At 44.8% G+C, this 25,831-nt stretch overlaps 1 protein-coding gene across 6 annotated transcripts in view; it reads left to right on the top strand.

Moving 5' to 3' along the window:
• Positions 1 to 25,831, top strand: part of LIMCH1 (LIM and calponin homology domains 1) — a 346,004-nt gene that overhangs the window by 304,912 nt on the left and 15,261 nt on the right. For 2 of the 6 annotated variants that reach the window (XM_062213687.1, XM_062213684.1), the window contains 10 exons: positions 5,963 to 6,053; positions 7,844 to 8,007; positions 10,810 to 10,915; positions 15,234 to 15,271; positions 16,658 to 16,738; positions 18,657 to 18,749; positions 19,605 to 19,709; positions 20,961 to 21,088; positions 22,552 to 22,673; positions 23,920 to 24,043. In XM_062213687.1, coding sequence (XP_062069671.1) covers positions 5,963 to 6,053; positions 7,844 to 8,007; positions 10,810 to 10,915; positions 15,234 to 15,271; positions 16,658 to 16,738; positions 18,657 to 18,749; positions 19,605 to 19,709; positions 20,961 to 21,088; positions 22,552 to 22,673; positions 23,920 to 24,043 — 1,052 coding nt within the window. Of the gene's footprint in view, positions 1 to 5,962; positions 6,054 to 7,843; positions 8,008 to 10,809; positions 10,916 to 14,458; positions 14,534 to 14,687; positions 14,691 to 15,233; positions 15,272 to 16,657; positions 16,739 to 18,656; positions 18,750 to 19,604; positions 19,710 to 20,960; positions 21,089 to 22,548; positions 22,674 to 23,919; positions 24,044 to 25,831 lie in introns of all 6 variants that reach the window. The other 4 variants (XM_062213685.1, XM_062213683.1, XM_062213682.1 and 1 more) reach the window with 3 other exon arrangements.

The raw sequence follows: 25,831 nt of genomic DNA, 5'->3' as shown, positions 1-25,831 counted from the left end.
GAGAGCAGGGGGAAAGCATTTGAGTAGGTGCTGGTTTCCTTACAACTGAGACCGGCTGCAAATTCCTTGTAGATGTCAAATGTCACAAACACTTCTTTAGAAACTGGGGTTTTTTTCCCATCTAGAAGTATTTGTGCGGTTGTGAGATTTTGTGCTCTTTAAAGGTCTTTAGAATGTTTAGATACAGAAGTGTGAACAGATTTTAAGAAAGCACACGTCAGGGAAAATTTAAAAATTAACCCTGGCCCATCTTACATGGATCAGAGCCTCAGATTGTTGGTTAGAAAAGTTTAGTACGCTGGCACCATGGCTCACTAGGCTAATCCTCCACCTGCGGCGCTGGCACCCCGGGGTTCTAGTCCCTGTTGGGGCGCCGGATTCTGTCCCGGTTGTTCCTCTTCCATTCCAGCTCTCTGCTGTGGCCCAGGAGGGCAGTGGAGGATGGCCCAGGTCCTTGGGCCCTGCACCCACCCGCATGGGAGACCAGGAGGAAGCACCTGGCTCCTGGCTTCGGATGGGTGCAGCGCCGGCCATAGCGGCCATTTAGGGGTTGAACCAACGGAAGGAAGACCTTTCTCTCTGTCTCTCTCTCACTGTCTAACTCTGCCTGTCAAAAAAAAAAAAAAAAAAAAAAGGAAAGAAAAGTTTAGTACAAAAACAAAAACAAACAAAAGCCAGCACTTAAGGCACAAAAAGCCAATCTTCCATATGGTCTCCCCTTCCTTCCAATGGCAATGGATACTTGGAGGTGTGACACTGAAAAGAGAAACATCTGTCCGGCCTATGTGGCACCTGGGATGTGATGCCAGGGTGTAAACAGACTGATTTTTCCAAGCTTGTGTGTTGAGAAGTCATTCACGAATGGAGCCAGGAAATCGCTCCTAGCCACAGAACTGTCACTCACTGGCCCTGCAGCCATCAAGGTCTAATGAGCAGCCCAGGCTCCACGCATCTCTGTGTTAGAGACAGGAGCAAAACCGTGGTGCTGCTAGGTTAGCCGCCTTGGCTTTGTGGCTACACCAAGGCTTCCCAAGCCAGGAAGCTGTCCCCTCCCACCTGCGGCCCTGGGGCCAAGTCTGGCACCTGGGCTGGTTTGGATCCCATTCCTGGTCCAAGGGGAAGCCAGCCCCTGGCTCAGATTCACATAACCTTCCTGTGCTCTGCTTCACTCACGTCCGGGGATCTGCTCTATCCACTTGTTTTCATCTTTGAGAAAGCGTTGCCACGTGAAGAAGGAAACGCGTCTCCTTGTTGAGCTGTAACCAAAGGAAAATACGGGTCAGAGAGTGCATTTTCCAGCAAGACGGGTTTGTTTGCGGCCAACCCCTGAGTCCATCCGAACTGGCTGAAACTGCTGACGTGGAGCTCACTTCCATGGAAGTGATGATGTGAGCACACAAGAAGCAGGCCTTCGGGACGGAGTACACAGACGTGAGTCAGTGAGCCTGGCTCTGCACCTTCCTTTGGGTACAGGTGCTCTTTATCTATTGCAAACTACGGAAAACTATACAGAAAATCTGAACTACCTAATACTCCAGCCACTCAGAAATCAATACTGTTCAAGTTTTTTTTTTTTTAATGTGTATACTTCTCTTTTTCTCAGGGTATATAAAACGACTTTCAATAGGTTTGTGGTGTTCAGATTGTGCTGTAGCTCAAATTTCTATCAATTTATCCTTAATCATTTGCTGGCAGTGGCCTCATGTTGCTGACTAGTGTGCATTTAAGCTAAGTGTGGGAGTGTAAATTCTAGAACCAATGTGTTATCACATGTGTTTGCCTAACGTGGGTTCTGTGCCTCTCACAACCTGGACCAGATGGGAGTTCCAAGAGAGGCTGATGCTGGGGCCTGTCTGGTCTCCTGTCCCCAGATTCCAGGCAGTTCTGATCTTCTGCAGAACAAATGAATGGGAGGTAGAAGAAGGAAAGGGCATGGAAAAGGTTATTTGAATCATTTTGGCAATAAACTTGAGACTTGGTTGCTTCTTATGCATTGAGACCTCTGTATCCCTGGGAACAACTTGGAGGTGAGTGACTCCAAGCCAGATGAGGGAGCATTGAGGTGACCAGCACAGAACAGGGTTCCCACCTGCCCTCCCTGCTAGTGTGACCCTGGCTAAGTTGATTAACCTCTTGGGCCTGTTTCGTCACCCGTATAGAAGAAACCGCATCTACCCGTGTGCGTTCCCTCTGAGGACCTAGTGAGCTAAGCCATAGTAAATGCCCCTGACACATGGCACATGCCATGAATATCGAACATGGTGACTGTTGTGGCTGTTACCATTTTGCCATACAGAAAGCTGGAGTGCCACCTCTCAAGCTTCATGGAAAGGTGAAATACATTGGATTATCCAGATTTTGGTATTTGAGTTTTGAGCCGCGAGCAATGCGTTTAGAAATGTGCGAATTCTTGAAAGTAGGAGGCCTCTGTTAGTCATGTGTGAGTGAAATGTTATTGGAACATGGCGTGCTAGTGAAGTAATCCTTAGTGAGATGCTGAGTGCTGGGGGCTGTGGCTTCTTACATCATGTCTAAGCGACTTCATGAATTGTCTTATTTCACTGATCCATTTTAGTGTCTCCAAGTCAGGATTTGTCTCATCATGGTGTCCTATTAGCCGACAGGGTGTTTTCTGTCTTCTTAGCTCTTAAAATAACACAGTGTAAAGCTGACAGCATGTTAGATGTAATAAAATATGTTCATTTCTTTGGGCGCGTTTGGGCTGGGGAGACTTTGTCCCTGTTTGGCCATTAGTGTATTTTATTTCTGGGAAGTGGAAGCACCCGTGTTCTCCAGAATACCGTTCAGCAACAGGTAGCTGCAAATGTGCTTCCCAGCCTTGGATGGGAACTAAGGCTTGTGAGTATATTTAAAAACTGCAGAATCCCTGCAAATCCATCAGTGTGATGCTCATTTCCCACCTAGGGTTTTAAACGTGTATTTTAACTTAATATCACGTTCTTCCAGAATTGATACACAGCTATCCATCCTTAGAAAATGCTTATTTAATTATGAAGACTTCAAAACTATGCCATCCTGCAAAGGAAATATCACGCTTTTGTCACTAGGTACTGTTGTAACCTTTTTTAGAAGCTTGAAAGTTTTGTTGCATAAAGTGTTTTTTCAAGGATTCAATGACAGTTTCAACCAAATGCGTCAATGTAAGATGACTTTCATTTTGGTTACTTGAGAAGCAGATTTTGATTTACAGGTAAAATATAAACACAAGAGACAATAACTCCATAGCTTCTTTAGAACTCACAAGGATATTTTGTAAAGTATTTAATAATACCTTTCCTGACATCAATTTTAGCCTTTGTCTTAAAATATTTTTATATTTATGAACTATTTTATATATGCTTTAAAAATTCCACTTTAGCCCTTTATCAGAAACTTCTACTAAAAAAATCATGAATTTGTTTTCTTTAGCTGTCAAGGTTAGTCAAGCTAGTACTTAATTCAGACTTCCTCTTTTTTTTTTCATCAAGACACTAGTGTTGGATTTCATTCTAAACTCAAGTGACTCCCAATGAAAGACAATGTAAAATTACCTTGCTTTTGTTTTCTGATTACAGAAATTATAGGTGGTCACTGTAGAACATTTTAGAATACATGAAAATATTCCTGCAAAGAGAAGGAAATGGCATCCAAAATTTAAGTACATTAAAAATCATTATGATTAATATTCTATATTTTCTTATGGTCTTTTTTTAAAAAAGATTCTTTATTTACTTGAGAGAGAGAGTTACAGACAGAGAGGGAGAGACAGAGAGAAAGGTCTTCCATCCACTGGTTCACTCCCCAAATGGCCAGAGCTGAGCCAAAGCGAGGCCAGGAGCCAGGAGTTTCTTCAGGGTCTCCCATATGAGTGCCGGGGCCCAAGGACTTGGGCCATCTTCTGCTGTTTTCCTAGGCTATAACAGAGAACTGGATTGGAAGTGGAGTAACCAGGTGTTGAACCAGCGCCCATATGAGATGCCAACATTGCAGGCAGAGGCTTAACCCTACTACACCACAGCTCCGGCCCCCATTATGGTCTTTATATACATTTAATATGTATTGACATATGTGTGTATAGGCATTAATACTATCCTATAAATGTAGACATCATAATATATATGGAGTTTACATTTTTAACTTAATATTAGGTAAGTGCTTTTACATGTCGTTAACTATTGTTCAGCATCTTATTTTTTGAGTGCATATTTCCCTTTATGCATGAAAGTAATTCATTCAATCATTCCCCAATTGTTGGCTATTTAGGTCATTTCCTAGTTTGTTACTATTATAAATTCCTTCCAAAAGAAAACTGTTATGATTGAGGCATTGCTGAGAGAGATGGAGGTGATGGTGCTGTGTCCAGTGGGGATGAGCCAGCGAGCTCCGAATCAGAATCGCTGATGGAAGAACAAGCAGGGAGTCAAGACTAACCTTGGGGGCTGGTGCTGTGGCACAGCTGGTTAACGCCCTGGCCTGAAGCGCCGGCATCCCACATGGGCGCTGGTTCGAGACCCAGCTGTTCCACTTCCGATCCAGCTCTCTGCCGTGACCTGGGATAGCAGTAGAAGATGGCCCAAGTCCTTGGGCTCTGCACCTGTGTAGGAGACCTGGAAGAGGCTCCTGGCTCCTGGCTTCAGATCAGCATAACTCTGACCGTTGTGGCCAATTGGGGAGTGAACCATCGGATGGAATACCCCTCTCTCTTTCTCTCTGACTCTTCTCTCTCTCTGACTCTTCTCTCTCTGTGTAACTGACTTTCAAATAAAAATAAATAAATCTTTAAAAAAAAAAAAAAGACTAACTTTGGCTCCCAGCTGTGGGGACAGAAAGGAAGAGATGGATACAAATTATTCTGTTAGATGCTTGGCAGAACTGGGCAAATGGTGACTACTCATGAGGTGTGAGTCAAAGACTACTGCCAAGTGTAATTGGTATGATGAAGGGAAAAAGTGGTACCATAAACACAAATTGCCAGATTTGGAAGAGGGTCTAGCGTGTTGAGTGTCACCATTTGGCATCATCCAGATGGGTAGTTGAGATGAACTAAAGCTTGAATTGTCTGTCAGGCTGGAGATGAAAGTATGGGCCATTCATGATAGAGAATGTAGCACTGAGCCCATGGGAATCATTGCGAGATTGGAGTATGACCCAGCATAGGTGGAGGGAAATTGAAGTCTTTGGGAATTACTCATTAAAAAAAAAAGGAATAGATAATCATTGAGAGAAGAGGGGTAGGGGAGAGAGGGAACCAGAACCCCAATAAGGGAGAGTCATTGGGAGCCCAGGAAGGAAGAGAACTTCAAGAATAAAATTTGCAATGCTAAGAGCCACAAGCAGCTGTACTGGGGACAGGACACTGTGAGGTTAGCTGTAACCTTTAAAAACAAAGCAAAGCAAAGGCCTGGCATTGTGTCCCTGCGGGTTCAGCTGCCTTTGTGTTCCACTTCCACCCCAGCTGCCTGCTAATGTGCTTGGGAAGGCAGTGGAAGGTGGTCCAAGTTCTTGGACCCCTGCCACCCATGTAAGAGACCTGGACAAAGTTCCAGGCTTCTGGATGCAGCTTTGCCTGCCCTGGCTTTTGCAAGCATTGGAGGAGTGAACCAATGCATGGAAAATCCATGTGTGTGTGTGTGTGTGTGCATGTATGTGTCTCATTCTCTTTGTCACCCTGCCTTTCAAATAAATAAATAAATAAATAAATGCCACTTCCTCGACCCTACGCCAACTTGGAAGGCACTGAGGAACCTGTGACGTTGTCCATGCAGCAATGCCTCCTCCGAGGTGGGCAGCAGAGCGCCAGGAGACAGGTGCACGCACCTGAACTCCTTCCAGCAAGTTGACGCTCTCACCACAAAGCCACCCAGGAAACAGAAGCCTCGAAATTAGTGTTGTTAAAAATCCTTTAGCTGTGGAACACGTTCAAAGGGGTAATTTATTCAAGCGGGGGGAATCTCTTTTTCAGGCCACCACGGAGGAAACAGAACTGAACAACCACGAAGATGAGAAAGATGGTGGAGAACCAGGAAGTGAGAATGCAGACCTTGCCTCATCAGGTTTGTTTCACAGTAGCCTGGTTGTAAGGTTGATGGTGTTAACTCTCACAGCACAGTACAGGAATCCTTCCTATGGAGCCAGCGAGTGGATGCCAGACTCTGCGAGTGGTGTGGTTGTGCTGCCACCCAGAGGCTATTTGGGGGAATTCTCGCCATAACGATTGACGCTGTAGCAGTGGAAGCCCTTGCTGGTTTTGTTCCACGGTGGTATTTTGTTTCTTGAAAGTCTATCCCTGTCATAATAAAGAATACTGTATTGCCACAAAGAATGCTAAAAATAGAGGGTCATGTTTTGACAGCAAGAGGTAAGATATAAATCAAAATTGCATCGTAAAAATAGAAGCTGAAATGGTATGTGAATGTGGACATTGTGCCCATTGTTTAGAGAGATCACCGTACCATAAAGAACTATTCCTCTATTGTTTTGCATTTGCAGTCACATTTCCATGCATTGCTCCTTTTGACAAGCACGAAAACCTCTTCTCTCCCTCCTAATACCAAATTATTTTAGGTGACATTTTAAAATAAATTAATTCCACAATTAAAAATAGTAGCATATACTTTTTTTAAAAAAAGGATTTATTTCCTTATTTCAAAAATTGCAGTTAGAAAGAGAGAAACAGAGATCTTCCATCTGTTGATTTACTCCCCAGGTATCTGTAATGGCCAGGGCTGGGCCAGACCAAAGCCAGGAGCCAACAGCTTCTTCCAGGTCTCCTGTGTATGGCAAAGGCCCAGGACTTGGGCCATCCTCCACTGCTTTTCCAGGCCATAAGCAGGGAGTGGGTCAGAAGCAGAGCAGGAGCCAGCACTGTGGCGTAGCAGGTAAAGCTGCTGCCTGCAGTGCCGGCCTCCCCTGTGGGCGCCAATTCAAGTCCCGGCTGCTCTCTTTGGATCCAGCTCTCTGCTGTGGCCTGGGAAATCAGTAGAAGATGGCCCGAGTCCTTGGGCCCTTGCACCCACATGGGAGACCCAGAGGAAGCTCCTGGCTCCTGGCTTCGGATCAGCAGCTCCAACCGTTGTAGCCATCTGGGAAATGAACCAGCGGATGGAAGACCCCTCTCTCTCTGCCTCTCCTCCCTCTCTGTGTGACTCTAACTTTCAAATAATAAATAAATCTTTAAGAAAAAAAAAAGAAATGGAGCAGCCCGGGCATAAAGCAGCACTCTTATGGGATGCTGGGGTTGCGCCTGGCAGCCTCACCTGCTGTACCATAATGCTGGCTGCGGTAATGTGTACTTTTTCCGACTCGGCTGTGCCTCTACTTCTGATAGGCCTCTCTGGGGTAACTTTTCCACCCGCTCTAATGTGTATATACTTCTATACATATCAGAGAATGCCTTATCTACATTGCATTAATACATATATCCCACAATCCTTAACACATGCCATTAGGGAAATGGGGGGTCAGAAAGGAGCATTGCAATACCAGAGGAAGCGTCTGGCTGCCACTCAGTCCCCGGGATGGAAGTTCACAGAGCCGTTCTCTGGTCCAGCCCCACTGTCACTAATCATTTTTTTTTTTTTTCATGTGGTGTCATTCAGATGTAAACCGTGGCTCTGTTAAGAAGCTGAATTTTTCCTTGCGGGGCAATTTGTTGCATCTTATGCTCCTTGCTTTATAAAGATACCATAGAAGAGCCATATTCTGGCATCTCTGGCTTTTTGATAGCCATCGTCACACTTGTCATCCTAGAGCCTGGAGACTGAACGCACCTCGTGGCGTGGCAGGATAAGCGCTCCTTTACGTGACTCTCTGTCTCCGTTGTGTCTCTGTAACTCCCTTCCAGAGCCTCAGCACTTTACATCCACCGTGACTCGCTGCAGCCCCACGGTGGCCCTGGTGGAGCTGCCCTCCAGCCCCTCGCTGAAGAAGGACGTGCCCGACGAGAAAGGCCAGAGGAGCTCAGAAAACGAAATGAGCGGGAAGGTGGAGCTGGTGCTGTCACAGAAGGTGAGGTCTGTGGTGGCGGAGCGCACACGGCTTCACCGTGCGGCTGGCTGAGTCGTGAGTGATGGAGACTGCTTTCCCTCTCTGCACTCTGTACTTGTGTTCCAAACACGCGCATGCCCCACGCCCACAGTGCAAGATGTAGAGAGAAAGTGATAGACGTGTAAATATGGAACAAATAGACCAAGGGATATATGTGTGTGTGTGTATTTTTATATGCAAATAAGCAAACAAATAGAGTAAAAGTCACCAATGTCTACCTCTCCATCAGAAACATTTAGTGTATATTCTTTCATTGTTTTCTATTATTTATTTTAAACAATTAATTTTTTCAGTTTTTGGAAAGAATCAATGTATGTCAAAGAAAAATGTGGCATAAAACCTTGTCGTTAGGTTTTGGTTTGCTGTGTGTGAACCTTGCTTATTTGCTCTTTAACTTGAAATATTCTTCCAGTATCTCCCTATGTTATAGCAGTGGCACCTCTGAAGCCCTTGGATTCGGACAAGAGACTAGAACAGCATAATTCTGATACAATGAGTCTTAGAGACTTGGGTTTATTACATTTCCTCCACATTCGGTCTTTTCTCATCCACGTAAGTTTGGTTTGTTCCCAAGAAGAGTCTAAAAGCCCTCATCATTTATACCCCATGGCCTCAACCTTGGCCACCCTTTAGAATTTAAAAAGTAGCAAGGCCACTGCAGACAAAACAAACCAGAATCTCCAGAGGCAGGTCCCAGATGCGGGTTTTTATTTCTTTGTTTTTTAAACTCCAGGCAATTTTTCTAGCTCTCCAGGATGGAGAACCACAGACTCTCACAATATGAGCTCCATGTGGTGATAGTCCACCTCCAAAAACTAATCCTAAATTTGACTTTGACTTGCAAATGAAAAGTGTGCCGCTCCTAGTTCCTCCATCATTTACCCAACCAGTATTAACTGTGCACCTGCCATGGCGCCAGGCTCTGTGCTAGATACTGGATATGTAAGAGTGAACGTGGCCCACGCCTGGCCTCAGGGAGCTGACAGTGATGGCCTCGGTGGACACTTGGTGGAGATTCTGCAGTGCTTGTTGCCTTGATGCTCTTGGAGTATCACTGGGCCCCATTTTGATAATAGAATGAAAGAGGGGTGTGGAGGTCCGTGGAGGGGGACGACAATCACACAAGAGGGACAGGCAGGGTTTCCCACCTCTGCAGTTTGCGCTTATCCACTTTACACCTAGCATCATTATGTATCTATTACTCTTTCACAGTCACTTTTTCAGTTAAATCTGAACTGAACACACTTTATCCTTGGTTGAAAAATCAACCAAAACGAATACCACCACTGAAAAGCAGTCACCGGCCTGCCTCACCTGTGATCATCTGGGGACCGCTGACATCATGTGCATCCCACCAAGGAAAAAAATTGTTTTCTGGGGTCCTTACGTTTGTCCGGGTTTTGTGGTGCCATGGGCCATTTGGCTGTCTGGTAAACATTATCCGGCAGTGTTCCCTTTGTAAAGCAAGCTCCTGTGTGCACGGCCGGATGTTTCTATACAGCGGTCACTCTGAGCATTGCTCCTGACCATGAACTCTTTCATTTACAACCAGGATTTTCTGAAACGTGGTTGTTTTTAGCCTCCAACCTGGGGGAAGGTGTGTGAGGTTAAGATTAGAGGAGGACAGGCCTCAGTGAGTCTAGCCCTTCACTTTGCTGTATGTTTAGGACCAAAGTGGATATCTGGTTGACCTCTGTGAAGTGGTCAACCACAGAGTGAAGTAATTAACCACATACTTGATATTTTCTCCAAAATTCTAAGGGATGATTATATGATTCATAAAGAAAAGAAATTCTAACACTAATTTATCTCGAGGACCAAATCATAGAAGAGCTTAAGATGGAACAAGCTCTTAGCAGCCTCCCCTGCCCTGGGGTCACCCATTGGCTGTGTGGGCAGCATGGTCACCAGACAGAGTGCCTGAGACAACTTGGCCCTGGGCAGCCGGAAGCTTTTCATCAGGCCCGTGCTCAGGGGCCACTGGCTCTCCTGTTAGAAAATGTGTGGAAAGGCCTGGAAGTCTGATTCCGCACTCAGTTTGATCAGAAGCAGGAAATCAGAAAAGGGGCACTTTTAACTAAGGATCAGTTAGCACAAGGAGATGGGAAATAAACTTGAACAGTAATAGGAAGAAAAGCCTGGTTTTTTTGAAACAATCTTAAGAATTCTTAAAACCTGTAATTTTACAACTAGTTACCCTAAGAAGTCCATGCCAGAAATTCTCTAATGGCACCAATGCTATGGCCGTGTTTGGAGTCACAATATTGCTTCTTTGTCAGCAGGCAAATTGTGTTGTCTTTGATGTGTCGTGTGTCACTTTATGGGGTTTGTATAGTGTCTTGAGAGTAATGATGAGTAAAAGGTAATACACTTCAGTTTTAGGTTTTTTCAAAGTAAGATTTTAAAAAAATAAAGTATCATGTGGACCATCTCATTTCCTGATATTACAGAATCTATGATGGTAGCAAAGAGAGATGACCTTAATCAGCAGGACAATGAGGGAGTCGTGTGTAATTCCATTGTTTAACTGCCGGCTTCGGGGCCTGGAGGGAAGATTTGGTTTTGTTTGATTTCTCTGAAAAATCTACTTCTCTGATATAAAAAAACATGACAGAGTTTTAGGGAAGGGGTAAATTCCATTTGCAAGTTAAATGTTTGAATTTACAGACTTCTGTAACAGCCGTGGACTTAGCGTTTGATTCCACCTGTGCATTTATTAATGGCTAATGCTGGTAATGTTTGTGTTTGTTGCCCACGGTCCAGGTGGTAAAGCCAAAGTCCCCAGAACCAGAAGCTACCCTGACATTTCCGTTTCTGGACAAAATGCATGAAACCAGCCAACTACATTTGCCAAATCTCAATTCTCAAGGTAAAGAGAGAGAAATATTTTTGTTTAGCATGCATGTAGTGAAATATTTACTCCTGGATGATTTTAAAGGGAGGTTATGTCTTTTATGCTGATATTCATTTAGCCATGATATTTGCCAGAGTCCATGATGGCTGAATTAATGCAATATATTGGGGAGGTGGGGCTGCCTTCTCAACTGGACCAAGCTGGGAACCCAGCCTCCAAGGCCATTTTGTCAGCCAGGTACCATAGGCACATTGCAGCTCCCTGCTGATCAGCGTCCTAGGAGGCAAGAGCAGGTGATGGCTCAAGCATGTGGGCCCCTTCCACCTGCTGGGAGACCTGGATCTCTGTCTCCCAAATTAATACTTTTTTTTTTTTTTTGACAGGCAGAGTGGATAGTGAGAGAGAGAGACAGAGAGAAAGGTCTTCCTTTTTGCCGTTGGTTCACCCTCCAATGGCCGCTGCAGCCGGCGCATCTCGCTGATCCGAAGCCAGGAGCCAGGTGCTTCTCCTGGTCTCCCATGCAGGTGCAGGGCCCAAGGACTTGGGCCATCCTCCACTGCCTTCCCGGGCCATAGCAGAGAGCTGGCCTGGAAGAGGGGCAACCAGGATAGAATCCAGCGCCCCAACCGGGACTAGAACCCGGTGTGCTGGCGCTGCAAGGCGGAGGATTAGCCTGTTAAGCCATGGCACCGGCCCCAAATTAATACTTTAAAAAAAAAAATTAACTCTTAAAAATAATTAATTAATTAAACACATTACTTATACCCCAGACGTTTAATCTTCCCAAAAATTCTTTGTAGTAATATATATGACCTATTAAAGTACTATAGTAATACATATTACTACTAGTAATAATATAATGTAGTGATATGTATTACCTATTACATATATGTACATAACATATATGACCTCAGTATTATGTTTTCATGTATTTGTATTCAAGATATTTACTACCCAGATTATTTGTGCTGAGGATATATTTTCACGGTTTTCACACGTTGGTTATGATGTGGGAAGGGGTGGCCTCTGAAGGCTTAGGGGTTTAGGGCCCAAGATGGTCACCAAATGGCGCCAAGCACTGCAGACTGACCAAGTACTCTTTAATACGTGTTCGCCTTGTGAACTCACCCCCTTTCCTCTTTTAAGAACCTAACTTGAAGCCCTTTATCTGAGTAGTAAACCCATGGCCCACAGCCACCAGAAAGGGCTCTTAGGTAGATGACCCTGGGGTGGGGGGTGGAGCCTGAGAATCCCATACACTACTGGGCCTGCTCTTCAAGACAGGCGGGTTGCTGGGCTTTCCTGGGGTGTGTTCTCTTTCTAGATGGGCAAACAAGGTTTGGGAAGCCAGAACTGTAAGGTTTCTTGGTTTTCCTTTTTAGATTACCTCCTTTGCGAGTGCACTTTGTAAATTTGATCATCAGTCCAGGCCGAGTGATGATGGCACAAGTTCTTTGAGGCTGAGATCTAATTTTACTTTTCTTTTCAAGGGTGGGCAGCTTTGGGGGCCACCATCGTAGGATGTGAATGAACTCCCATTAGCCTTTGGGAGAACTTGAGAGGGAATTTGCTGACATACCTACTTATGGTTACTTGATTCTTAATATGGGAATGAATTCAATTCTGCCTTCAAAGGATTTGTTTTACATTTTTCTGTCTGACAATTCCAAAGGAAATAGACAAAAATTAAATCTCACAACTGGGCCGGCAATTAGCCATAGTTAGTCAGATTTAGTTCTGCCCTATTTCTAGCACTTTGTAATTATGTGGAGAAGTAATATAGAGAGGGAATAGATACTTTAAGCCATATTAATTAGTTTTATTGTCACATATTTATTTATACATTCCATTTCCTGTTGGAAGGCATTTTGATTTTGTAAAATGTGCTATTGAATTAAGGAACTTGACTTCACTTAAGTTCAGTGATTGAAAAGTGAAATTTTGTGGCACTGGAACATTTCAAAATGTATTAAGAAGGAGTAGTGTTTGGAGTGTACCTGTCCTCTTGTCTGATTCATGGAAGCTGTCATTATGACTGTAGACTGTGGAGACAGATGGCCTGGGTTCAAAATCTCGCTCATCTAGTTCTTCACTGTTACTTTATCTACCACATTCCCCCTGATATCGAATTGTCCCCTGTAAACTGGAAATAATAATAGTACCACCCATATAGAGGCCCTGGAAATTTGTGTGAGTTAACACATACGTGGTGGTTAGGTCAGTACCTGGTTCAGAGGGAGCACCAATGATGTAATCTCGTCATTGCAGGAGAGCCTCAGTAGGAGTGCAAGTGTGGGGTAAGACATCAGGCAGAAATCAACTGTCCTTGAATGCGTTCCTTCAGACGAGTGCGTTGACATTACGGAGAAATGGCTTGGAGCAGTAGTTCTCACACAGGCGTGTGTGCAGGGATGGGGGTGGAGGGGCTGGGGCCGGAAAGGTTGCATTTCTCACACACTCCTAGGCGATGCTGAAGCTGTAGCCACAGGGACCACTCTCTGAAAAACCACTGGCTTGAACTGTTTATCTACATCGTGCTCCAAACACGTCATTGCTAGGAAAATAGCAGTAGTACTTGTTTGGAGTTTATAAACTCCCCATTCAGGAAGCAAATGGCCTCTAATGAGTGTGACCTTCAAAGACATGATTTACCTTCAAGGAGTACAGAGAGGAGGGCGGTAGTCGGTCTCTGCCCAGGCACAGAAAATCAGCATGAATGGCAGTGAGTAGTCTGAAGTCAGGACCTGGATGGTGGGGTCAGGGATCCTGAGCCGCACCTCAGAACCGCTCACCCAGAAAGCACTGTCCTCTCACTCCTTTACAGATTACAGAAGAGCTGCTGGCCAACCCCAGTGACATTCCACAGGTCTCCCTTCCACACGCTCACATTCACTAACACTATCTTTATATCCTCCGGAAAACATTCATAAAACACCTTTAATGATGACAAATTTCCTCCTCTCACCTGTCACGACAGCAGAAAGACCCCTCAGAGTTGTGTCTCAGGACACTAAGAGCATCCCTTAAACGCTGAAGCCTTAAAGTTGCATTGAGCGTGACAGATGCACACAGCACGGAGTTGAAAGATTGCAAATGCTTGCTGGGAACTCTGTGTGTTTGATGCTTCCTTCTGTAGACAGGAAACATCCTCTCACAGGTGCAGAGGCAATCTTCTGCCACCACTTCCACACACAGCCTTTATAAAGTGTCATGTGCGGAACGATTGGCCCGCCCCTCACAGCTGTCTTGTCCTACTGTTCTCCAAATGCAGTGTACGTTTTGGCCTTGCAGAGCGTGTGGTCCTAGCATTTTGAGATTTATTATTTGAGCATTATCACCACCAAGTGTGAGCCTATAGCTCATCTGTCAAGATAGAAGACAAGCCCTAGAGTCCACTACCCCAGGTCCTTGCTGCTGTTTTCAGCTCTTGCGTGAGTTTAGATTCAGGGATTCTCGATCCTTGTGTTGACTACAGCCAAACCTCCCTGGTACTGGGCACCATGGTTCCTCCACTCTCAGCCTGATTTTCTGTTTGTTCTGTTCTGCCATCGGATCTAGAGTCGCCTGGCACTGCCAGTGTTCCCCTTAGAGTTCAGAACTCTTGGCGACGGTCCCAGTTTTTCTCCCAGTCAGGTAAACTGCGTCCTGGGTAGCTGCATTTCTTTTGTAAAAAAAAAAAAAAAAAAAAATCCATGTTGGGGCAACCAATGATAACTGGCATTTGTCTTCACTTCTGATTTCAGACCAAAAACAAGAAATGCTTGTTTCTGACACAGTTAGCAAAGAGCTGGTACACCAGTTATGCTAAAATCGGGAGGAAATACCTAAAATGTTATGTTGATTTGGGGAATCCAAAGAGAATATTATTCACCATTTTCTTTATAGCTCCTCCCCTTCTAAACAAAGGTTAGAGCTTTTTCCAGGAACTGGAAATGGTCCTCTTGTTAACTGTGTCTCTCTCTCCTTCCGGGATGCCACCTGATCTCTCTGTATGTTACTTCTCCATGACAGTGCAAGAACTGCTCAATTAAGCCAGAATGCAAGGTGCAGTAGGAACCAGCATGAATAGACATAGCCTGGGCTTCCTCTAGTCTAGTAGCTGGTGCTAACTGATGTGGTCAATCATGTTACGTGGGCCATAACTTCTTTTGGTGATGGGTACAACTTGCTGTAGGTGTCTGCTTTATTATGATTTCCTATTGCTTTTGATTTGACAAATTCAAAAAGAAAGGTGAAGCTGACATAGGAACTGTACTCCACTGAGAGGATTAAAAAAAATACAGAAAGGATTATTTACATTGATATCCCTTTTTTCTTGTATTCTGTGCCATAGATTCTCCAAGCAATGAAAAGTCACCTGTAACTACACCTGTAAGTACTCATTTTAAGGAATAAGATCATGAGTTTAGTGTGATTTTAATTTATAATACATTTGATTTGCTTACAGAATATTCAACCAACAGTGTGACCCAAACAATTAATTAAAAAAAATAATTTAATGTATAAAGTTGTCAGGAAAATCATGAAGACATAGATTAGCATTCTGCAGAGTTGGTATCGTGCCTGGAAAAAAAATGATAAGTCAGGAAAATAAAATGTAAAAGGAGCAATTAAAATGACTATTTAAACTTGTATTAAAATGGACAATTTCCATAGACATTCAAAATATTTTTTTTAAATGAAAACAATGCTTCAGTGTAAAGTATTGTTTGCAGACAGAACCCAGCCTGGACTTTCTGTGAGAGACTTATGCTCTCTGTTATATCCATTCTCACAAGCAGTATCTTGAACAATAGTAACTGTAATGTTGTTTTCCACATTAATCTGAAAAGAAATAAAAAAGCATTTGTTAATTAAAATAGCAAGTCACACTGCACGGCAGAAACTCCCTGCCGCTGGATTGTACCTGAGTGCTCTGAGTCGGTGTTCCAGTGTTGGGCCTGCCATCCACATTCACCCTGTGAAATTCCCATCAGATCTGGCGATGTCCTCTGTAGCACAACCAACTGTGGCCTTGTCCACGGGCCACCTGGGGGTAGTCCATAACGACTGAAGGAGTTATGCCATTTTTCTGGACCTCATCTTCATTGATTATCCAATGAGGTGGTAATCCCTTCTTTTGGTATTGTTTTGAGCCACAGTGAAAATAATTGGAAGCCTCTAGCGCAGTGGTTGACGGAAGGACAAATCCTCCCTCCTCCGTGACTACCACCATAGGCAGTAGCAAGGCTTATCTCCAGGTCAGTCGTCTCCCTTGGGAAGCCCTAAGTGTCTCTACAGGATGCAAAGGGGATCCTTCACTTGTCACATAAAGCCTTGCCCAAGTTGCCAGCCATAGTCAAGAGCTAGGGAGGCTCAGTCAGAAGCCAGAGCTGGGAATCCTGAGTTTCCTGGGAAGCTGATTCTGCCCACGTGGATGGGAACCCCAGAAGGATCCCAAAGCTGGCATTCATGGAATGGAGCCGAGGCGTATCAAGTGACCCACTGGCCTCTAGGAAATCACTTTCAGAAAAATGATGCTGGTGACCAGTTACTTTGTGTTTTCATTGGCTCCAAAAGGATCCCAGAATTATGCCAGTGTCTTATAAGAAAATGAAAAGGAGACTGAGGTTCAGAAATGACTTCTGCCACCAAAGCGGAGGTTTGGGCGTGTGAGGGCTTCTGCTCCTGTGTGCCCGGAGTTCACCGTCTTCTTGCCCCTCACCTGTCCTTGAGGACATGGCTCACTTCTGATCATGGTTTTGTTTTTCTGAGCAGTTTAAGTTCTGGGCGTGGGACCCCGAAGAGGAGCGCAGACGACAGGAAAAATGGCAACAGGAGCAGGAGCGTTTGCTCCAGGTAGGACCGGGTTTGTTGATTTTATTTTATTTCCTTTCTTTTAGATTGATGCTCTTTTTAAAAAAATATTTATGTATTTTACTTGAAAGAGTTACATAGAGAGAGGAGGAGAGGCAGAGAGAGAGAGAGAGGGGTCTTCTATCCGATGGTTCATTCCCCAGATGGCCACAATGGCTGGAGCTGCGTCAATCCAAAGCCAGGAGCCAGGAGCTTCTTCCGGGTCTCCCACGTGGTGCAGGGGCCCAAGGACTTGGCCATCCTCCACTGCCTTCCCAGGCCATAGCAGAGAGCTGGACAGGAAGTGGAGCAGCTGGTTTTCAAACCGGCACCCGTATGGGATGCCAGCGCTACAGGCAACGGCCCTACCCGCGATGCCACATTGCCAGCCCCGATGCTCTCTTAATCTGTTGCATTCAATAGATTTTTTTCCATAATAGAAGTTTTTCCTTTTTTTTTAAAGATTTATTTATTTTACTTGAAAGGCAGAGTCACAAAGAGGGAGACACAGAGGCAAAGAGAGAGTGAGGGGGTAGGGAGGGAGAGGGAGAGATCTTCCATCCTCTGGTCCTCTGGTTCACTCCCCAAATGGCCACAATGGTCAGAGCTGCGCTGATCCGAAGCCAGGAGCCAGGAGCTTCTTCTGGGTCTCCCATGTGGTGCAGGGGCCCAAGGAGTTGGGCCATCCTCCACTGCTCCCAGGCCATAACAGAGAGCTGAATCAGAAGCGGAACAGCTGGGACTCGAACCGGCACCGATAGGGGATGCCAGCACTGCAGGGGAAGCTTAACTCCCTACGCCACAGCGCCGGCCCCTCAATAGATTTTAAGTGAAGGAAATGGATGGAATCATTCCGTTCTCGGGAGCTGGCAAGTCTAAGTCAGTTAATTTTGAGTCCATGTGACACAGAGCCCTGTGTCTAACTCTTTCTGCCAGAAGCTACCATGGTGAGCGTGAGGGTAACACCTGTAACAACTCTGGGAGCAGGCACTTCCCCAACAGTTAAGATGCCAGTGTTCCACATTGGGTACCCAGTTCAATACTCTGCCCCAGCTCCTGATTCCAGCCTCCTGCCAATGCAGACCCTATGAAGCAGTTCATGATGGTTCAAGTATTTGGGCCCCTGCCACACACATGGGAAACCTGGGTTGAGTTCCAGGATCCTGGCTTCAGCCTGGCTCAGCCCTGGCTGTTGGGAGCATTTGGGGCACAAACAAGCAGATGAAAATAAATTAAATAAATAAATAAACAAAAATAAATACAAATTTTCAAGAGTTGAAATTGCAGGGCTGGTGCAGCCAGTTAAGCCAACTCCTGCAGCACTGCCATCCCAGATGGGCACTGCTGCAAATCCCAGCTGCTCCTCTTCTGATCCAACTCCCTGCTAATGCATTTGGAAAAGCAGTGGAAGATGGCTTGGGCCCCTGCACCCATGTGGGAGACCCAAAGGAAGCTCCTGGGTCCTGGCTTTGGATTGGCTCAGCTCTGGCTATTGTGGCCATTTAGGGAGTGAACCAGCGGATGGAAGACCTCATGTGTGTGTGTGTGTGTGTGTGTAGACCTCTCTCTGTAACTCTGACCTTCAAATAAATAAAAATAAATCACAAAAAACAGTATTCTTGAAAAAAAAAAAAAAGATGATTGTTGAGTCTTTCCATCCATTCCCCTTCCATAAGCAAATTTCTACTCATCTGTTAGAACATTTCTACAGAATACCCGCAACAGAAAATGCTGCTCTCCATTGGAACATTAAAAAATAAAACAAAATAGTACTTCCATTTTATTGCATGAATCGATTAGACTCAATGTTACAACAAGAAGAAAATCTTGCAAGATACTGTATGTGATGATCTAGAGAGGGAAAGAATCCCAATGATATATGCAATGCTCAATTTGGAACAATCTGGAAATTCCATGGCAGGAGAGATACCAGAAGGAGCAGGACAAGCTAAAAGAAGAGTGGGAAAAGGCCCAGAAGGAGGTGGAAGAGGAAGAACGCAGATACTATGAGGAGGTAGGAAACTGAGCCTGCCATCTTGATTCCCAGCAGTCTGTCCACACCATCAGTGTGTGTGCCGTGCGGAGTGTGTGGCCGTGTCTGACCCCCTGACTCACAGCAGAGCCCTACCTTCCTCATTAAATTAACAGTTGTTCATAGAGGCTCTGGGAGACCACCACACTGCCCCCAAAGTACATCTGACAGTAAGTGCGTGTAGGGCCATAGTCAAATGGAACACTACAATTCTGTGTGTTCTCCAGTGGCAATGGAATTCTTGATTTATCTTAGAGGGATGATGTGAAAGAATCAATTCATGTATTGGGGGGGGGGGGAGGGCGGCCAAGCGTGCTCAGTAGTAATGAATTAATTTTATGTGGATAATTTTGATATCAAGCCTAAATGAATAGATCCTTATCACTACATTCCCTATGTGGGACTAAAGCGATTTGGAAAGGAGGAACATTTTATTTTGTTTCATTTTGTTAAATGAACAAACCAGACCACATTAGAGAATTTGAAGAGGGCTATGTTTTATGCTTAGTATCTACAATCTGTTTATGGTTAATATCCTTGTGACTTTTCTCTTCACCAATAATTTTTGCACTGATCCCCACTAGCATTTCTAATGTAGCTTCTCAAGTCACACTCACTAATTTACAAGACTTTGTTTTTCTAAATTCACTGCTGATTTCTGATTTATTGCCCACAGAGAGTTTTACATGATTCACATGCTTTTGAAAAACAGGACTTTTTAAATGGCCTGCATGTTTGCTTATATTGTGATATTTTTTCTGAAGTTCCTTAGTGAAATTTTTCTGTTGACAAATATGATTTTTCATTTTTTCCTCTTTCATCACTCCCTGTTCTTAGGAGCGTAAGATAATTGAAGATACTGTGGTCCCATTTACTATTTCCTCCAGTTCTGCAGACCAGCTGTCTACATCCTCCTCTGTGACTGAAGGCAGTGGGACAGTGGTGAGCCTTTAGATGAAACATCATTTGTAAAATGAATAAGCCTAAATAGAACTACGAAACCACAAGACCAAATTTTCCTACCAGACTCGATAGAACTAAATTCAGGACTAGCTGTTCCCTTGGACTCACGTCAGCTACTACGTGATCTTTGGACCCTGTTTTGCTGTCATTGCCATGGGCAAACCCCGAGAGCCTTCTCCCGAGCAGTAAAGCCATTACACCAGCCACATCTGTCCTGACGGGCTGGCAGCCAGTTTCTCCACCCCTGGCCGGGGAGATCTCACCTGGTGCAGCTGTGTTGCTGGGATGTCTGCTCACTGGCTGCTTTCAGGACCACCCATTTTTTCACCAGACATTTATTCCTCTCTGCCACACCATGCAGAGATGCCACACTATGCTTTCCCAATGTTTGCCAGAAACACCAATGCCGGCAATACAGTCTTCACCAGCTTCCCCAAAAATCCCGCAGAAATTTACCTGCGTCTTTGAGGGCTTAGAGAGTGCCTAGAAAGGCTGGTCTACTGCACGTCCCTCAAACAGGGGCGTGGAGGTACTGGACAGGAGTCATGCCAAGGCCTGGACAATCCATGATCTGCATAAAATAAAATAACCTAAGGACACCAGAAATCCATTTGTCCTGAAATGAGCTGTCCTGTGACTTTTTTTTCTAAAGAGAATTTTTCTAAGCAATTCCCTTTTATGACAACTTTTGAGAGAGGTCCAGATTATACATTTATTCTGAAGAGTTTGAAATCAGCTACTATGAGTTGATTCAGGCCATTCTGCTTGAAGTTGCAGGCAGTGTAACTGAAAAATGTTTCCAGTGTCCCATTACCAGAGTTTATTGTTGTCCAGTGTGTTTAAAAATTATCTTTTGGGGGTGGGTGCTTGGCACAGTGGTTGCTATTTGGGACCCTTGTGTCCTGTATCTGAATGTGAGTGCCTGATTTGAATGCTGCTGACCTGGGAGGCAACAAGTCAGGGCTCAAGTACTTAGGTCCTTGCCACTCACATGGAAGTCCCAGGTTGAGTTCTGGGCTCCTCCTGGCTTTGGCCTGGCCCAGCCCTGACTGTTGAGAGCATTTAGGGAATTAACCACTTGGCAGAAGATCTCTCTCTTGCTCTCACTCTCAGTCTCGCTCACTCTCCCCATGTGTGTGTGTGTGTGTGCGCGTGCGCACACCTCTGCCTTTCAAGTAAATAAATAAGGCTTAAAATTATGTTTAAGCCTATCCTTGTTCTCCCCCTTAGAAAAAGATGGACTTGGAAAACTGTCAAGAAGAAAAACAAGAGAGAAGACAGAAGGAACCGTTCCAGGGAGATGACAATGACTTATTGCATAAAACTGGAGGATGTGACCCACTGGAGGAGAAGGGCAGGTATGAGCCAGTACCAGGCAGTCTGTGAAAGTTTACAAAGCCTGGCTCTGCCTGCTCACTCCCAGGAAGGGTACCTATTGCTAATGCAAATCATATTCAGCTTTGAAATGATCATTCCAGTAATACATTACACAGTGCTCGAACATATTGTAATAGCTCTGAAGTCATGCTCTTGAATATAAATAGCCTTATTTTGAAATAGACAGAACCTTTTTTAGGTCAGGGAAGACCGTGTAGCTCATCAAAGGAGGATGTTGTCGATCCATAGCCCCAGACCCAAATATCACTTGTGTTTAGGGGTAAACGTGTCTGAAAGGATAGATGCTGAAATGGGACCCTGTGGCCCCACCCCCTGTGGTTTGACTGTGAACCTGAACCTGGCCATTGGGATCCCCTGTGCTGAGAAGCCACGCTCACCCAAGGTGCTAGAAGAAAGGCTAGCCAATGTATCGGTTGGTTGTGGTGCATACCCCACTGTGGGCTTCATTACATTCCCTGGGAGATCAGAAAGGGATAGCCAGACAGTCCTGGAGCAGTCAGAGCCAGCTCAGGCCGGAGCCGCTTCCGGTGGTAGTGCTATGCTGCCATTGTGTTCTTTAGGAGACTGTTGTTTGCCTGAGATAGGTCTCAGCAAATCTGCGTGCAAACGTACGTGCATAACATCCTCAGAGGGACCTGAGGATGTGAAAGGCTACCTCAGGGTCATGTTCAAAGGTGGGTCCGTTGGAAAGGTGCACCAGGACCTGAGCCCCTCTGGTGGGCTTTTGCTCCAAGAATTCTCCTGTGCTCCACCGCTGGAAGACTGGGTGGACTGGAAACCACAGGAGTCCAGGGCCTGTGTCCAGAACCTGAGAGCCCGTGCATGAGCACATGTGCTTCCAGTTAGCCCTGTAGAGAAAGTCTTGCCAGTTTTATGAAATGCAAACCACTAGTCAGGAAGAGTTCAGTGCGACATTTGATGTGAATTTTTGCTAACTGTCTAGACATTCTACATGAACCTTGGGATGTCCCTACTGTCACCAGAAACTTACTTTGTATTCCTCTCCTCCCCCACTTTCCGCCTTTGCTTGCACACAGAAGGTGTGCAAAGCCCAGTGCATTACCCTGCGCTACAAAGCTCCTGTGTGGCCCCATTGGCCTCTACAAGAAGTTCTGTCTTGTGAAACTCCCTTGGGTGGTTCCGTTAGCTCTGGCATGCTTGAAACTATTAGAGTGAAGAGCTTTATGAACAGTGAGGACAACAGAACTGATGGTTTCTTGAGTTTGGTAAATTGGCAGATAATAAAAATATTTTAAAATATTTTAGGTCTAATTTAAAATACCAAGAACAAACCGACATTTGGCAAATCCCATTTCTCTTTTTCAATAGTGTCATTGGTATTTCCATGCTCTTGAGAGACAGGACCAATAAATAAAATCCAGGGGCATCTGTCTCTACTCTGAAGTGTGCTTTGTTTTAGCAGCCTAATGCCAGAGACCCCGGCTCATTCTGAGAATCCCACATCCAAAGGAATCCATCAAGACCATCAGCTGGGAGCAGAGGCCGGAGCCCCCAGCTGTGGGCTGAATCCACAGCTGTCTCAGGGTAAGAAGAGTGAGCACCAAGCCTGACATTTACATTATTGTGAGACTCCCACGTGGCCCAGATGTCCGTGACCTCTGTTGGCCGTGAGGAGCTCACCAGGGCCCTGAACTTTAGCTTATGATAAATACATAGTGAATCGACTCCCATCCCTGTGTGCCCAGACTTTACCAGAAATTACCAGGACCCCGGGGTGCCCTGAGCAGGTATTAGCACTTACCAAAATAATAAATAATAATAATAATAATAATAACTTTACAAAAAAGCTTTCATCTTCACGGGCAATGCATGTTGAGACATTGTCAGATTTTCTAGTTCCAGTCTTGGATGTCGTTGCCCCGTAAAATCCTTAGAGAGGAACAGAACCAAAGATGTGGGTGCTGGAAGCTCCTCTGCCCGTTGCACTTTCATTCCCACCTGTGTCTCCTACACTCCCGCCTCGCCTCAGCCAGATTTCAGCGTATTCCCCGTCAAAGCCATCAGACCCCACACCGTGGCCTCTGGGGATTATTCTGGAGCACTGAAGCGAGCAGCGTCAGACCCACAGACGTCTCAGAGCTTCTGCATCCCAGGCCCCTTTAGATTCTGAGTTCCATGTTGGTCTGGGTTTTCTGTTTGTTTAATTTTCTTGATTTTTATTTCATCACTGAGGAATCTTTGGAAGCATTTGCAGATACTTCTTAGACTAGAGAGAGAGGAATTTTATAAAGGGAGAAAGGGCGAAGAAGACAAAGAAATGTCCGTGATAAATGTGTATATTGCCAAAGGAAATTAGGCTGAGCAAATAGGCATTTTCAATAATGGAATTCTTGACTATGGCCTGTGTGTGTTAACCCATCATCTGCTCGTATAGCGACACAGGTTGAGTATAATACCTAAGCATTGATTTCTGTGTGTTCTGATAGAGCAGCAATGCCTCTCGGGTGCCCTGTGAATTTAAAGTTCACCACAATTCCTGTAATTCATGGATCAGAGAACACAGTCGCCGCTTGTTCTAGAAGTCTGCTCTCATTAATGCCTAGAGAGTCGCTATGTTTAAATATTGTTAGTTTTACATATCTGAGGCAAAAGGGCTTGGCGCCATCTCCTTTGTCTCCAGAACTAACTCCTAGCACTCAATCGACCTCTCCGGCCGCCTGTCCCCAAGGCCTACGGGTCAGCATGCGACCTCTGCAGGCAGGAACACTTTAAAGGAGGCACAGAAGGTAACTCAGCTGAGCGCCGCCTTTTGCTCTTTGTTTGGCCTCAGATCCATCCCAGCATCAGCAGGTGTCAAACCCAGCCACGCACATTTCAGAAGATGTGAAGCCAAAATCCCTGCCACTGGATAGAAACATGAGCCATCAGATTGAGTCTCCCACGGAAAGGCGAAAGTGAGTAACAGTAAGATGGATGCAGAATCCTTTTTATAAAAAAATGTATTCACTTTGGAAATGGAAAAAAATAAAAAATCTAGGGCGATCTTCCTGGCAAATAACTAGTCACTCTGAATGTATAAATTTGCAAGGTGGGGGCCAATGTTGTGATGCAGCAGGTTAAAGCCCAGGGTTTGCAACACTGGCATCTCCGATTGGAATGCAGGCTTGAGTCCCAGCTACTTCACTTCTGATCCAGGTTTCTGCTAATGTGCCTGGAAGGCAGTGGATGATGGCCCAAGTACTTGGGTCCCTGTCACCCCCATGGGACACCTGGATGGAGTTCCTGGCTCCTAGCTTTGGCCTGGTTCAGCTCTGGCTGTTGCTACCATTTAGGGAATGAAAGGGAATGAACCAATGGATGGAAGATCGATCTCTCTCTTTCTCCCTCCCTCCCTCTCTCCATCTCTCTTTTCTCTGTCACTCTGCCTCCCAAATAAATAAATCTCACCAAAAAAAAAAAAAATAAGCATGTACAATCTCATGCATTGAATTGAATTTATACATTGTGATTGCTATGCATGCAATACATTCTTACTAATATTTTATACACTAAACTACCTTACAACATTTTGAAATGTTAACATTTATGCAAAACCATTTTTGAAAGACTTATGAAATAAATTTTTAGACTGGCTTGGTTAAGTGGAAAAATGACAAGAGTCTCAAAGTCCATTCTGAGTGAAGATGGTGTGCCTGCATGTCCGTGTAGGTAGCACAACCTCATACACAGATGGCACAAAGACTTGTGTAGTTGGAATCACAACTGTGTGCACTGGACATACTCATTTTTCCCACAGTCTGTTAGAATTATACATTGTCATTTTTTCTCAAGCACTAAAAATTTTAGATTTCATCAAGTAAGAAAGCTATGCAAAGTGTCAATAGGAGATATTTAGCATCTGGTTCATTGCAAAATGCTATACTTGTACATTATAGATTTACCTATTTAGTTTATTTGAATATTTGGCAACCCATAGATTTTTCTCATTGTAAAGAGACTGATTGGTAATTATACCTGGCCAAATGATTTAAATCGCATACCTGGAATTCTTGCAAGAACTATAGCAAAGGTAAAATACTTCATCATTGCTTGGATCCTTTCCCCTTTTCTCTGTCTATCCCGTGTCTGTTCTGTCTGTCTAGATGACACTCAGAATCAGCAGAAGCTAGCATCAGGTAGAAGTGATTGTGATGGTAATTGATTATTGCAGTGGTTTTTCCCACTGTTTCATTTAAGCACCGGGGCTTGTACTTGAGGGACTACATGAAAATGAGACGTTTTGCTGAGGCCAAGCTCTGCCTGCTTGGAAGGAGTTTAGAGTGGGCAGGGACTCAAGTTGCTCCCCAGAAAGCAGTTCGAAGACAGATGGGCTCACGCTCTGTTCACGCTTCTGTTGACTTTTTCTCTTCCATGTGCTTTTTTGTGTACTAACCCTTTCTTGACAAATGAAATTGAATTTTAAAAGTAAGAGTGCAGAACTGACAGCTTAATCCCAGACAGAACTCGTATGCCAGTTCAGCACCTGTGCGGACGCTCTGGTAGCTGCTGGCTAAGGGCCATCCTGATGGGTCAGTGCCCATGACATTGGCATTGTGTTTTGCACCCCACCCTTGTATCACATTCATCCCCGGTGAAGCTGTTGATGAAGGTGGGAACAACCTCTTCAAAACACCCCTCCTTCAATGTCAGCCTTTTGTTTCTGGACTATCTTGGAGTTCCTTCCTTGTATCTCTGAGTTCAGC

The sequence above is a fragment of the Lepus europaeus genome, chromosome 16 (genome assembly GCF_033115175.1).
Source record: "Lepus europaeus isolate LE1 chromosome 16, mLepTim1.pri, whole genome shotgun sequence".
In the NCBI taxonomy this organism is placed as follows: Eukaryota; Metazoa; Chordata; class Mammalia; order Lagomorpha; family Leporidae; genus Lepus; species Lepus europaeus.
The sequence above is the reverse complement of the archived record's forward strand: the minus strand, read 5'-3'. Positions and strand labels throughout refer to the sequence as shown.